Genomic DNA, 14016 nt, shown 5'->3' on the forward strand with positions numbered 1-14016 from the left:
AAAACGCTTTCCACAAGAATATTAGGTGGGCGAATAAATGGTACACTTACCCTACTTCATTTTAATAGAAACTAAGAACATTTAGGATATTTGGGAAATTGAATCTTTCGTTTTGATTCTAGAGATTTTCATGGGGGGAAAACTTCGAACCAGGGCCTGATCCGAGACAACGGAATGGTAAATGTAGAAGAAAATGAAAATGGAGATAGAGATAGAACTGAAATGAAAGAGATATACAAGAGAGGGAAAAAATGCAAAAGTTGAAAGAAAAACTGGAAAAAATAGGCATAAAAATAAATAATAGTAGAAAAAAGAAAGGAGAAAAAAATCATGAAAATGTGAACTCTTTGAAATGTTAATATTTCCCCCCTATACATTAATGTATTAGAATTAGACCTATGTAGGCAGTAGGCATATACCTATTTTTCCACGTGCTGTTTTCTCTACTGTTTACCGTACATAATACATATGTATCTGTGTATACTATCTATGTATCTACATATGTGGGCTTTTTATTTTGCTGCTGGTATCCCTCTGTAAATGTTGATGTTATCTCATACGTGTATCACTTTTTGTGTTCCGTTTGTATCTATGTCCATTTTTTTTTTCTCTCACTTTTGTTAGTTTTTGAGAGGATTTTTCGAACTGTAAACAACATGGGTGGATTTTTTTTTCTCTACAAATGAAACAGTGAATATTTCTAATACTAGAAGTGGTAGGTGAGAGGTAATCCCGTAATGCTATTGTTGATTTTTGAATGATATGAACCTATGTGTGATATTATGATAGAGTTATGATATGAACAAATGGATTTGTACGTCGGAAAATTATTGGAAAAGTCAGACATAGGGTGATTAGGGTGGCTTTTGACTGAGCGGGATTTCTGAGTTGGATTTTGATATTAGGAATTTTTTAAACCGTTCTGTGAGTGGGAAAAACGGTGTGTTCCGAGGTTAAATTTTCTTTTCATTTTCACTTTGATTCGAGTTGGTATAGTCCGGGATTGAAAATTGAAGAAATTTTCAGACGATTCAAGAAAGTCTTTTGCACCAAATTTTTGTTGTACTTTTTTTTCCTCTAGTCCTACGTCTAAGTCAAACCTAGAAAAATCTAAAACCAAAGAAAACCTAGGGAAAAGATTAGTTCAATTTCTTCATCTATTTCTTAGCTAGGATATACTTTTGGCCTAGAAGATCAAAACAAAATCACGCCTAGTTTAGGACTAGGAACGTGTAGACATTTTCTAAAATTAGGAATCAGTCGTTTCTATCAAACAGATTTACAGTTTTCGTCTATTTTCTAGCCAAACAAGAAGACATACCCGAGTAGAAGACCTACATGGAACAGCAAAAGTTCTAAAAACACGCGCCCAAATTTCAATCCAGACGGACCGAAAAGTGTCTAAATGGACGGAAGGGGTTAAAAAGACTGGATCTTGAAAAAGTTCGTCCAGTTCAGACTTATGTAGCGTAGACCCACAGGTGGGCCAATAAATGGTACGTTTTTTAGGTGGGCCAATAAATGGTACACTTACCCTAATTATGTTACTGTCAAACGAAGAATTCCTTTTATTCTTGTGGAAAGCGTTTTAGGGAGTTCTTTTGGGGTATGTGCTATGAATTAACCCATTGCACACTATGTTATTGTCAAACGAAGAATTCCTTTTATTCTTGTGGAAAGCGTTTTAGGGAGTTCTTTTGGGGTATGTGCTATGAATTAACCCATTGCACACCCATTTTTGGGAACACTTCAACACTCCTGATTTTTTTTCTTCATATTTCTCCACCTTTTTCATAATTATATATTTTCAACTTTTCATGAATATTCTTTTTAAATACATTTTTCCTTTCACTATTTCGTTGCTGATTCCGCTGAATTTATACATCCAGGCTTTTTAAAAAAAAATACATTTTACAATTTCTTCACAATATCACCTTACCTTTTACATAGGTTATACTTGTGAATTTTCTAATTTATTCTTGTGGTCATAATTATGTATTTTCAACTTTTCATGAATATTCTTTTTAAATACATTTTTCCTTTCACCATTTCGTTGCTGACTCCGCTAAATTTATACATCCAGGCTTTTTTAAAAAAATACATTTTACAATTTCTTCACAATATCACCTTACCTTTTACATAGGTTATACTTGTGAATTTTCTAATTTATTCTTGTGGTCATGATTATCACTGCTTCCGTGTTCCTGCGCATTAATCTTGGTGTGTTGAAATTAAGATTTGCTTTGAAGAATCTCAGAACTTTTGCTCAGTTAACAATAAATAAAATACTTACTAAATCAGTAATTTGAACAAAAAAAAAGTCAAATTTTATTTGACGTTTATGTTTTATAAAATTCATTTTGATATTGGGAGTACCTACTCAAAATCCAAAAAATGTTCCACAAAGTCCAAGATTCTTGAAAGCAGATCCTAAATGGTGATTCATTTGTGTTCATTTTATGAATCAATTTTTTTTTTTTTTTTTTTCATCAGTAATTGGAACAAAAAAAGTCAAATTTTATTTGACGTTTATGTTTTATAAAATTCATTTTGATATTGGGAGTAGGTACCTACTCAAAATCCAAAAATGTTCCACAAAGTCCAAGATTCTTGAAAGCAGATCCTAAATGGTGATTCATTTGTGTTCATTTTATGAATAATTTTTTTTTCCATTTTGCAATAATTATTCTAATTTTATTGTTCTTTACAGAGTCTTGATCTTCAATATCTTGTTCAAGCTCATTGATTAACTTTTGTTTCTATCTGTTTCTTTCAGATTTTATGTGGTCGCTAGGAGCCCTACCTGAAGGTTAGTATTAACACATTAATTAATAAATTAATACACCATTTGGTAGCCTATTGCTGGGATAAAGGGACTTTTTAGTCCCCTTCAAGCTTTATAAATAAGCACGCATAGGTAAAAAAGCAAAAATCAAATAGCACAAGCAAAATAATTTATAACCAAAATCAAATAATCAAATTAAATTTCATTCCATACATCAGTTCGTGAAAAAAGAGAGTGAACTTTGTGCTATTCGTTTGCACACCTCTCTTTGTTCGGAGAGAGCATCGCTATAAAGGGACTTTTTAGTCCGATTCAAGCTTTATAAATAAGCACGCATAGGTAAAAAATCAAATAGCACAAGCAAAATAATTTATAACAAAAATCAAATAATCAAATTAAATTTCATTCCATACATCAGTCCGTGAAAAAAGAGAGTGAACTTTGTGCTATTCGTTTGCACACCTCTCTTTGTTCGGAGAGAGCATCGCATTCCATTGACACACGTGAGGGTTTGTCTTCCTCTATCCCACACAAATCTCTAGAGCTTTGCGATAGATTTATCCGTGATAGAAAAAGCAAGGGGAGGGGAATAGACAATACTTCGAACCTGAAAAATACTATTTATTTTCCCATCTTCCCCTCTTTCTTTCCTCTTTATCCTGTTTCTCTTTTTATCAATCTATCTCCCCTTTCAGTATCTCTTCTTCCTCCTGACCATTTTTCTATTTTTTCCCCACGTGTATTTTTTTTTTTTCTCGTCTCCCTCCCTGTCTTTTGTTTTATTACTTCTCTTTGTCTCCTGTTCTGATTACTTCTTCCCCCTCCTTTTGTTCCACTACTTGTTTCTCTTTTTATCAATCTATCTCCCTTTTCAGTATCTCTTCTTCCTCCTGACCATTTTTCTATTTTTTCCCCACGTGTATTTTTTTTTTCTCTCGTCTCCCTCCCTGTCTTTTGTTTTATTACTTCTCTTTGTCTCCTGTTCTGATTACTTCTTCCCCCTCCTTTTGTTCCACTACTTTCTCTTCTTCTCCTCCTCTTCGTTCAACTTTTTATCCATTCCTCCCTATCTATCCCCTTTGCACTCGTTCTTCTTGTTTCTCGTCTTGATCTTTCTCCTTCTCCTTTTTCCTTATATCCTATTTCCTTCTCCTCGCTCTTCTTTTTATCCACCACTTCTCCTCTTCCTCCTCCTTCTTTTTCTTCTCTCTCCTGCTCTTTCTCTTCCTCCTTTTCCCCCGTTACCCCTTCTTCCTCCTGACCATTTTCTATTTTTTCCCCCCACGTGTTTTTTCTCGTTTCCCTCCCTGTCTTTTGTTTTATTACTTCTCTTTGTCTTCTATTCTGATTACTTCTTCTTCTTCTTCTTCTTCTTCTTCTTCTTCTTCTTCCTCCTCCTCCTCCTTTTGTTCCACCACTTTTTCTTTTCCTCCTCCTCATTCCCTTTTTTATCAATGCTTTATCCTCTCTATCAATCCTCTTTGCACCCGTTTTCTTGTTTCTCGACTTGACCTTTCTCCTTCTCCTCTTTCTCTATCTCCTGTTTCCTTCTCCTCGCTCTTCTTTTTGTCCACCACTTCTTCTCTTCCTCCTTCTTCTCCTTTTTCTTCTCTCTCCTGCTCTTTCACTTCCTCCTTTTTTCCCGTTCTTTCTCCTCCTCATCCTCCTTTTCTTTCCTCCCCTTTTCTTTATTCTCATTGTTCAACTCTTTCTGGATATCCTATTTCCTTCTCCTTGCTCTTCTTTTTATCCACCACTTCTCCTCTTCCTCCTCCTTCTTTTTCTTCTCTCTCCTGCTCTTTCTCTTCCTCCTTTTCCCCCGTTCTTTCTCCTCCTCATCCTCCTTTTCTTTCCTCCCCTTTTCTTTATTCTCATTGTTCAACTCTTTCTGGTTTTCTCTTCTCTCCATATCCTCATCTTTCTCCTCCCCTTTCCCTCCTCTTCCTTTTCGACCGCTTCCTCTTCTTACTTCACCTCCCTTATCTCCTTCCCTTGATATTTCTCCTCCTCCTCCTCCTCCTCCTCATCTTTTCACCTCACATCAATTGGACCCATTCGACGGGAGAGAGAATTAATGCACGGTATTTCAATCTATAGGGACATCAGGTACCCAGATTAGATTTATGGATGTCTGGGGAGTGGCCATATACAGTTTCCCCACAGATAGACGGGTGTTCTAATATACTAGTAGGTATGTTCTAGATACCTATTCTAATATACTGACAACTAGTAGATTGTTCTATTCTAATTTCTAATATACTAGCTACCATTGTATTCTATTCTATTCTACACCTCCCTTTAGTACACAATAGATTACCTATGTACTATGTACCTACCTACACAATCTACACATAGGTATATGTACATACATATATGGAGTTTTAATTCATATTGCGATACCTAGGTACATACATACAAACATATGCAGGTAGATATTCTAGATATGTAGTATGTACGTACCTAACTTCGGATATTATTATTCTTTTTTTTTTCATAGGTGTTTTATTGTCTTTAGGTACTATTATTTATGATCTAAAAAAAGCAGCTTTATCCAAACGCGAATGTAATGAAAAGTGCTGCAAGTCAAGTCATAAAATTTATCTAGGTGTAATAATTGGGGAACGATATTTGTGACGAGGATTTAAGTAAGTATGCTTAACACAATTAAAATTCCTTAGGGTACTTCTAACCCCACCCCATTCTGTTCTGTCCCCCAGGGTTCCCTGCGGCCTATGCCGCCTACGCGGCGGCCGGAAAGAAGAAGGAAGAAGAAGAAGAGAGAAAAAACTACGAAAAATTACGTTTCTCCTTCCTTTCGTTACGAATCTGTTAGGTGGAAAAAAAAGAACATAATTCTAGTTGGTAATGAAAAGTGCTGCAAGTCAAGTCATAAAATTTATCTATAGGTGTAATAATTGGGGAACGATATTTGTGACAAGCATTTAAATATACATAAAACAATTGAAAATTCCTTAGGGTACTTCTAACCCCACCCCATTCTGTTCTGTCCCCCAGGGTTCCCTGCGGCCTATGCCGCCTACGCGGCGGCCGGGCGAGGCGGTTATTCCGGCTATCCCAGTTTTGGACTTCCCTACCCGACAGGTAACAATTTGACTCTAGTCCCCGCTTTCCCCCATCACCACAACCACCACCACAACCATCACCATTCCTCTTCATCCCACCATCATCCTCTGTACCTACACGCGTTGCCACTTTGAATAAGAACCTAAGGGGGGGTCGAATTTTTTGACCCAGGGGCATGAAAGGGTTAATTTTTTGACTTTTTCGATTGGCCCCGATGAAATTATTCCGGATTAATGAAGGAGAATGCAAGATAGCTAATTGTTGAGTTTTTATTGTTCTTATTATTATTATTATTTTTTGTTCATTTATTTACTTTATTTATTTTTTCCTCCCACTCTTTTTTTTTCGACTCCCGATTGGTCCAAACTCATGATAAAAAATATTGATATTCGGTTTGTGAGAAACCTATTTTTACTCCCACTTTTTTTGCTTGAAACAGACACAGGGAAGGAGAGAGACAGAAAAGTGAGCAACCCAAGGGAGAAAAGTAAGGAGGATTAATGAAGGAGAATGCAAGATAGCTAATTGTTGAGTTTTTATTTTTCTTATTATTATTGTTATTTTTGCTTAAATTTATTTACTTTATTTATTTTTTCCTCCCACTCTTTTTTTTCGACTCCCGATTGGTCCAAACTCATGATAAAAAATATTGATATTCGGTTTGTGAGAAAACTATTTTAACTCCCACTTTTTTTGCTTGAAACAGACACAGGGAAGGAGAGAGACAGAAAAGTGAGCAACCCAAGGGAGAAAAGTAAGGTAATCCTTTTCCGTGAAGACTGAAAAGAAATTATCTTTCTTGTCCATTTTTTTTTATCTTGAAATGGAAAATGGGGATTCCGTCCGTTTTTCTCTCCCTTTCTCTTCAGAATATGTACCTAAAATTTGAGACCTAAAATTACCCCTGAACCCCTTATAATTACGCTATGAACCTATACACAAACATGCACATATTACGTTACGTATGTAAGTACATAATGTATATCCATGTGTATAACATCTACATATTAAGTAAATGTTAATCCTTCAGTACAGACCTGTTTACCAGGCGAGCGCCTTGACCACTACACCACCGAGGCAGGTATTCAGCCTTTGTCGGACTTTTGCGGCACCCTGTAGGTAAATTGCTGGCAAGAACTAAACTTGGTTGTTACCTAATGCGTAGGCTTGCAACTTATCTTCCTTCCTCCTTTCAAAGCCCGATTCACACGATGTATATACGAGCGTTTTGCCTGAGTACACGAAAAGCCCAATCTGAGGCTTAGTACGCGTCCATAACGGGGACCATGGACTATGGACCATAGACTATGGACAATCGTCGAGACTAACGACTTTCGCACCAGGGTGTCTGATAGAGGGAACTATAACTGCTAAGGTCTAATCGTCCCGAAAGCGAAGAGAGAAGGAGGACAGGATAGGAGAAAGCCAGCCGTTCCGAGAACGAAACTTATCTGTTCAGGATAAAGATCACCCCGGGTGGGAATCGAACCCGCGATCTAGCGCTGACAAGGCAGACCCTCCAAGCTAGCTAGGCTGCAGGAGCCGCTACTCCCCAGGCGAGAAAACTACTAAAAGTACATTTTCAGACAAGCGAAGTTATACAGTATACACTATACAAGATACTATAATTTCCGTACTAAAACTCTGTACTCGCTCGTGTGAACAGGGCTTTAACTTCATATAAAATGGAGATTTACCTACCTACTACCTACCTAATTATGTATCATTATCTATATGTACGAGGTAGGAAATGTAGGTATAGATATGACTTATATCATATCTATGTAATATGTAGGTATTATAGCAGTGGAACGTACACCTATATCATATATGTATATCTATGTATGTAAGGATAATGTAGGCTTAGTTAGCGGTAGGCATAACTCCATTATGAAGATAAACTTAGGAGAAACTCTTTTTGTAAAAAGAGAACAACTTATTGTGGAAAAAGTTATGGCTGGTTTCACCCATGACTTAACTGGAGGTTTCACTGATGGGAGATTTTCCCCTAAAACGAGTTAATAATTCTAGATTTCAAGGAATTTTCGTGTTTTGGAATCATTTGCAAAGACATTAAATTTTTGACTCATTTAAATCTAAGAATTAGGTAATTCTGTTGGGTTAGCTCCTTTTTTGGACAAGAAAAACTCTGATTAGATCTTATTTGTGAAACCGGCCGGCCTCTTTTAGGAGAGCTGTTTCTCGGAGAAACAGTTGATTCTCCATAGTCGGAGAAGAAAGGAAGGATAGAAGAAGGAAAATAGAGAGGAAGGGGAGGGGAGAGGAGGGAAGAGGAGGAGGAGGAGGAGAGAGAGAGAGGGAGGGAGAGGGAAGGCAGGGGAGGGAGTTGGACGCATGTGGAGTACTATTATTAATAATCTGAATATCTTTCGATTGGCTTTCGGTACAAAATAGTAAAATGGTTTGTCAAAAGAGTCTTGGGGGAAACTTTGAATTCTCAGGGGCGAACCCCATGCAGGAGCTGAAGGCCTCATTATTTATTTAATTGTTTAATAGGAACCCCCAATTTTTTAACACACCATAAGAAAGACCTTAAAAAATACAGTACTTTGAGGGTGCTGAACTAATCGAAAGATATTCAGCCTTTGCCGGACTTTTGCAGCACCCTGTAGAGTACTTACACACCATATGTATGTAGTTCCGGAGATAATCAGGTGTGTAGGAGAGAGAGAGAAAGAGAGAGAGAGAGAGAGTTAGTGAAACACACATACATATTTGTAATATTCATATGAGGAGAGAGAAAGAGAAAAAGTTAGAGAGAGAAATAATAGGAGATTGGGAGAATGTGTGTGAGTAAGACAAGGATGGAGAGAACAGGAAAAGCGATAAGGTATATTCTAAAAACAAGAGAACGAGAGAGAGGGAAAAGAAAGAGAGGGAGACAGGAAAAGTTGAGAGAGAGAGAGCGTTGTTTTTACCTAGATGAACACCGGAAAACGGAAAATACGGTTTTTGGAGGAAGAGAGAGAGAGAAAGAGAAAGAGAGAGAGAGAGAGAGAGAGCGTTGTTTTTACCTAGATGAACACCGGAAAACGGAAAATACGGTTTTTGGAGGAAGAGAGAGAGAGAAAGAGAAATTCATAAGCCATTTCATTATTGTTATTAAACCAGGGAGGAGAGAGAGAGAAGGAGGATGTGGAAGAGGAGAAGGAAGAAGAGAAAAATGGAAAATAGGGGTGAGGAGTGGGAGGAGGAAGAGGGGAAGAAGGGAAGGAAAAGGAGAAGATAAATGGATGAGGTTAATATTTAAAACAAGGTTATGGGATGAGGGAGAGAAGGGAAGGGGAGGATAAGAGGGGGAGATAGGTACAAACGTACCTCTCTTTAATTAAATTTAAATATGATTTCCACGTTTCCAAAACTAAATTTTTACACTTTACAAATTTAACTGTGTCTTTTTTCAATTTTATTCATTCAAGAAAAATGTAGGAAGCCAGCCTAGTTAGCTTAGTTGGTAGTGTGTCTGCCTTGTAAGCGCTAGGCCGCGGGTTTGATTCCCGCCCGGGGCGGATTTTATCCTGAGAAATTCATAAGCCATTTCATTATTGTTATTAAGAGGAGAAGATGGAAGAAGAGAAACAAGCTGGGCCCGTCCCTCCGGGAATTTTTTAGCCCGTAGTTTATTCGATCGTGATTAGAGAAATCAGTACCCATATATGTACCTACCTACCTAATTTGTTTAATATTATTCTTGATTTGATTTTTCGATTTTACTTTCATGTAATGATTTAAAATCAAGACCAGAGCCCGTTCTCCCTTTATTCCCAATATTAAAAAGGACTCAACACATTATTGATTAAAATATCGACTATTGTTTATCAAAAATTTTGTTTTGTTGTTCTTTTTTTTTATTATTATTATTATTTCTCAATAATTTCAATGTTAAGCCTTAACAAAATATTTAACAGAATACCTATTCAAAGTGGCAAACGCAAATCTTTCTCCCAGTCATACCTGCATTTCACTTCTCATTCACTTGCGATTTTCACTGCATATGTATTCTTTCATCTTTGATTTTCACTGCATTAACATTTTCTTTATTTTGTAAAAAAATTGTGTTTCCACTGTTTAATGCTCTCTCTTGTTCCTTATAAACTCCTACCAATTCGAATGATATCGAGATTAAGGGCAACCAGTTCATTCGACTTGGAAAATAATGGCCCCAGTACGAGCTTAAACATGGTTTAACTCTTCGAGAAATCTGATTGGTTGATTTCAAAGTTTTTAGCCAATCAAATTGCTCAATCCAAGAGTTAAACTTGGTGTGATCTCAGATTGGAGTCCTAACCATAAATGTCCTGAAATACTTTTTCATTTCCGAAATTCCTGTGGTACCTTTTCCTTCTTTGTGGATTATTTTATAAAATAAAAAACACAAGTTGATTTAACTTTTACCATAAAACTGATCGAAATCTATTATCTTCCCTTGTCTTTTAAATGATAAATCAGAGACGGCTTCTCTAATCATAATAATTAAACCTTTTCTTTTTTTTTCTAAGTTTTATTGGTTTTGTTTCTTTTTCAAAATTCCTTTATACATTCCAACTGCGAAATCCCATTTATACTGTCATCTTTGAAATTAGATTTTAGGTTATACATATTTAGAAATCTATGGTTATCTTTAATATGTAGGTAGGATTTTCATAACAATTGTTTTATTAGAAAAAAATAGGTTTCAATTATCACATATTTAGAAATCTATGGTTATCTTTAATATGTAGGTAGGATTTTCATAACAATTGTTTTATTAGAAAAAAATAGGTTTCAATTATTGTTTTAATAATAAAATATGTTTTTAGAAATTAGAACTAGATTTGTTATAATAAAAACGTAGGTTATTATTATAAATAATTATTGTAGGTAATCAAATTTAGGAGTTCTGCATTTTAGGAGTTAAGTATTTATTCTAGGTGAATATTTTAGAGTCAAAATTAGGTTTTGTTGAGACCCATGTTACGGAATGGGTTATATTAGGTTTAGTTCCATGATAAATAATATCTAGCATATTTTATTAATTTATAGGTCGTCGCGACAAAGTTCGAGATCAGAGCTCATTTGTGTGAGAAAATGTGAAAAAAATCCCCCAAAAACCGGTTTATTTGGTTTTTTGGCTTTATGGTTTTCTGAACAAAATTTGCACCACCATTTTCGTGTTCCTGTTAAAATGACCTTTAATTTGATATATAGGTCGACCAGGTTTGGATAATTCCTTTTATGGGGACAGACAGAGTGACAGACACCGAAGCGAATACAATAGCCCGTCAACTATACCTTTTTATTACTATCGTAATAATAAAGGAAGGACGGACTAAAAAGGAGAAGAGGGGGAGAAGACGGTAGAAGGGGGAAAGAGATTAAAGAGGAAGGGTAGGAGGATAAAGGGGATGAGGAGGAGAAGAAGGACGAGGAAAAGGAAAATGGGAATAAGGAGTGGGAGGAGGAAGAGGGGAAGAAGGGAAGGAAAAGGAGAAGATAAATGGATGAGGTTAATATTTAAAACAAGGTTATGGGATGAGGGAGGGAAGGGGAGGATAAGAGGGGGAGAGGGGATGTTATAGGTACAAACGTACCTATACATACATGTTATTCACCTTTCATATTCTTCTCTAATTCCACAAAACTAAATTTTTACACTTTACAAATTCAACTGTGTCTTTTTTCAATTTTATTCATTCAAGAAAAATGTGGACAAAAGTTGTTAGAAGGTCCTTTCCCGCTGCCACACGGAAGGCACGATTTTTACTTTCCTTATCCTATAGGAAGGAAAGTAATGTACTCGGGTCAAATTTTCGATGGTCAGTTTTTATTATTTTCCTTAAATCCTATAGGAAGGAAAGTAATGTAATCGGGTCAAATTTTCGATGGTCAGTTTTTAATGCCAAAACACGTTTTGAGGTCCCTAGAGCAACAGTTCCCTCTGTCAAACCTCTTAAAAAAAAAAAATGTGGGCAAAAGTTGTTAGAAGGTCCTTTCCCGCTGCCACACGGAAGGCACGATTTTTTCTTTCCTTATCCTATAGGAAGGAAAGTAATGTACTCGGGTCAAAATTTCGATGGTCTGTTTTTAGTGCCGAAACACGTTTTGAGTTCTCTAGAGCCTAAATCCAAAGTTTCAGCGTGTGTCTGTCTGTCTGTAAACAAAATATCTCGAGAACGGTAAGAGCTAGAGACTTGAAATTTGGCATGCAGCTGTCAAATATGACAAGAATGTGACAAGAACTTATGGTTAAGATCGGTGCAACGGTTGGCGGCATTTTACCGCTTTTTGGCGGTTTTCGATGTAATTTAACAATATCTCGGGAATGGTATGAGCTAGAGACTTGAAATTTGGTTTGTAGTCCACAAATGTATTAAGGATGCAACATAAAATGTTTGGTTAAGATAGGTGCTGCGGTTGGCGGTATTTCGACCGTTTTTTGGCGGTTTTCAGCTTACAGATATTGTAAAAGTTACAATAGAACAACACCCAAATAAGCATCATTCAATAGGACAAGGAAAGTCGTGTGATGTTCACACCAGATTTCACGAAGCTTATGGTTAAGATCGATGCAACGCTTGGTGGCACTATCTCGGAAATGGTATCAGCTAGAAACTTGAAATTTGGTTGTAGTCCACAAATGTGACAAGGATGCAACATAAAAGGTTTGGTTAAGATAGGTGCTGCGGTTGGCGGTATTTCGACCGCTTTTTGGCGGTTTCCGACCGTTTTTTTTGGCGGTTTTCAGCTTAGAGATATTGTAAAAGTTACAATAGCTTAACACCCAAATAAGCATCATTCAATAGGACAAGGAAAGTCGTGTGATGTTCACACCAGATTTTTTTTTCTTACTCATAATTTCACCCATTTTTTCTTTTTTTTTTATTTACATTTTCATATTTTTCTCACTCTTCCTCTTTATCCTCCCTAATCTGTTCTCATTTCACCAGACAAGATTTTTTTCTTACTCATAATTTCACCCATTTTTTCTTTTTTTTTATTTACATTTTCATATTTTTCTCACTCTTCCTCTTTATCCTCCCTAATCTGTTCTCATTTCACCAGACATTGTCACACGTGGACTCAAAAAGGAAAGAAAGAAAGAAAGAAAGAAAGAAAGAAAGAAGAAGAAGAAGAAGAAAAAAAAGAAAGAAAATGAAATGAAAGGGGTACCGAATTTGACAAGACAGTATAAAAATAGGTGAAATGAAAAAAATAAAAAAAGAAAGAAAATGAAATGAAAGGGGTACCGAATTTGACAAGACAGTATAAAAATAGGTGAAATGAAAAAAATATACGAAAAAGAAACAGAGAGAGAGAGAGAGGGAAAGGAAGAGAGAGAGAGAAAAAAGAGAGAGAGGGAGAGAGAGAGAAAGGAGGAAGAGGAGAGGAAGGGAAAGAAATGAAAAATGACATGTTTGGAAGTAAAATGGGTGGTGATATCATATCTGTAGAAATATTTATACTGGGTAGTTCAGTAGTGTGGAATTCAGAATAATGTAGTGAGAAACTGTGAATACAATACAGGGTGTAAAATAATAAATGTAGACAGGAATAGACCTTAAAATAAATAGACCTTAATATAGGTATTAGGTACTCATTGAATTTTCAATTTTTTAAGGATACAATCATATTAGGTATTATTATTTTTCACTTCAAATTTAGATTTTTATAAGTTTTTATGTGAGAATCGACCTTTGATTCATTCTTACAAATGTGAACAAAATATCTCACCCTGTCCCAAAGATTCTCTTCCCATTTCTCCTTCTCTTCTTTGTTCTTCTCCTTTTCCTATTTCTAATTCTTCATTTTCTGCTTCGTCTTTTTTCGTTTCTAACCTTTTCTTCATCTTCTCACCTTTTTGTCTTATTCTTTTTCTCCTTCACCTTCTTTTCCTACTCAATGCTTCTCCTCCTCTTTCTCTTCTTCTTCCTATCCTCCTCCTCCTCTTTCCTTCTCCTCCTCCCATCTGTCATTCTAAGAAAAAGAAATCTCTTAAAAACATACAAAAACTTACTTGAAACTTTTTAAAAGCTTCTTCCCCCTTCCTTCATTTCGCTCTGTTCCCCTCCTTCTCCCTCTTCATTCTCTCCTCCCTCTTTTCTTTTCTTGCTCTCTCTTCTTCTCTCTCTCTCACTCTCTCTACTCTA

The 14016-nt window shown here is 36.1% G+C and overlaps 1 protein-coding gene across 1 annotated transcript in view; it reads left to right on the top strand.

The window, feature by feature from the left end:
• The first annotated feature begins 2747 nt into the window (after nucleotides 1–2747).
• Nucleotides 2748–14016, top strand: part of LOC113470869 (RNA-binding protein Musashi homolog Rbp6-like) — a 38451-nt gene continuing 27182 nt past the window's right edge. Inside the window, exons 1-2 of the mRNA XM_026829603.1 lie at nucleotides 2748–2809; nucleotides 5801–5887. Of these exons, the coding sequence (XP_026685404.1) occupies nucleotides 2782–2809; nucleotides 5801–5887 (115 nt within the window). The 5' untranslated portion in view covers nucleotides 2748–2781. The remainder of the gene's footprint in view (nucleotides 2810–5800; nucleotides 5888–14016) is intronic.

This window comes from Diaphorina citri, unplaced genomic scaffold (genome assembly GCF_000475195.1).
Source record: "Diaphorina citri unplaced genomic scaffold, Diaci psyllid genome assembly version 1.1 scaffold1887, whole genome shotgun sequence".
Lineage (NCBI taxonomy): Eukaryota > Metazoa > Arthropoda > Insecta > Hemiptera > Psyllidae > Diaphorina > Diaphorina citri.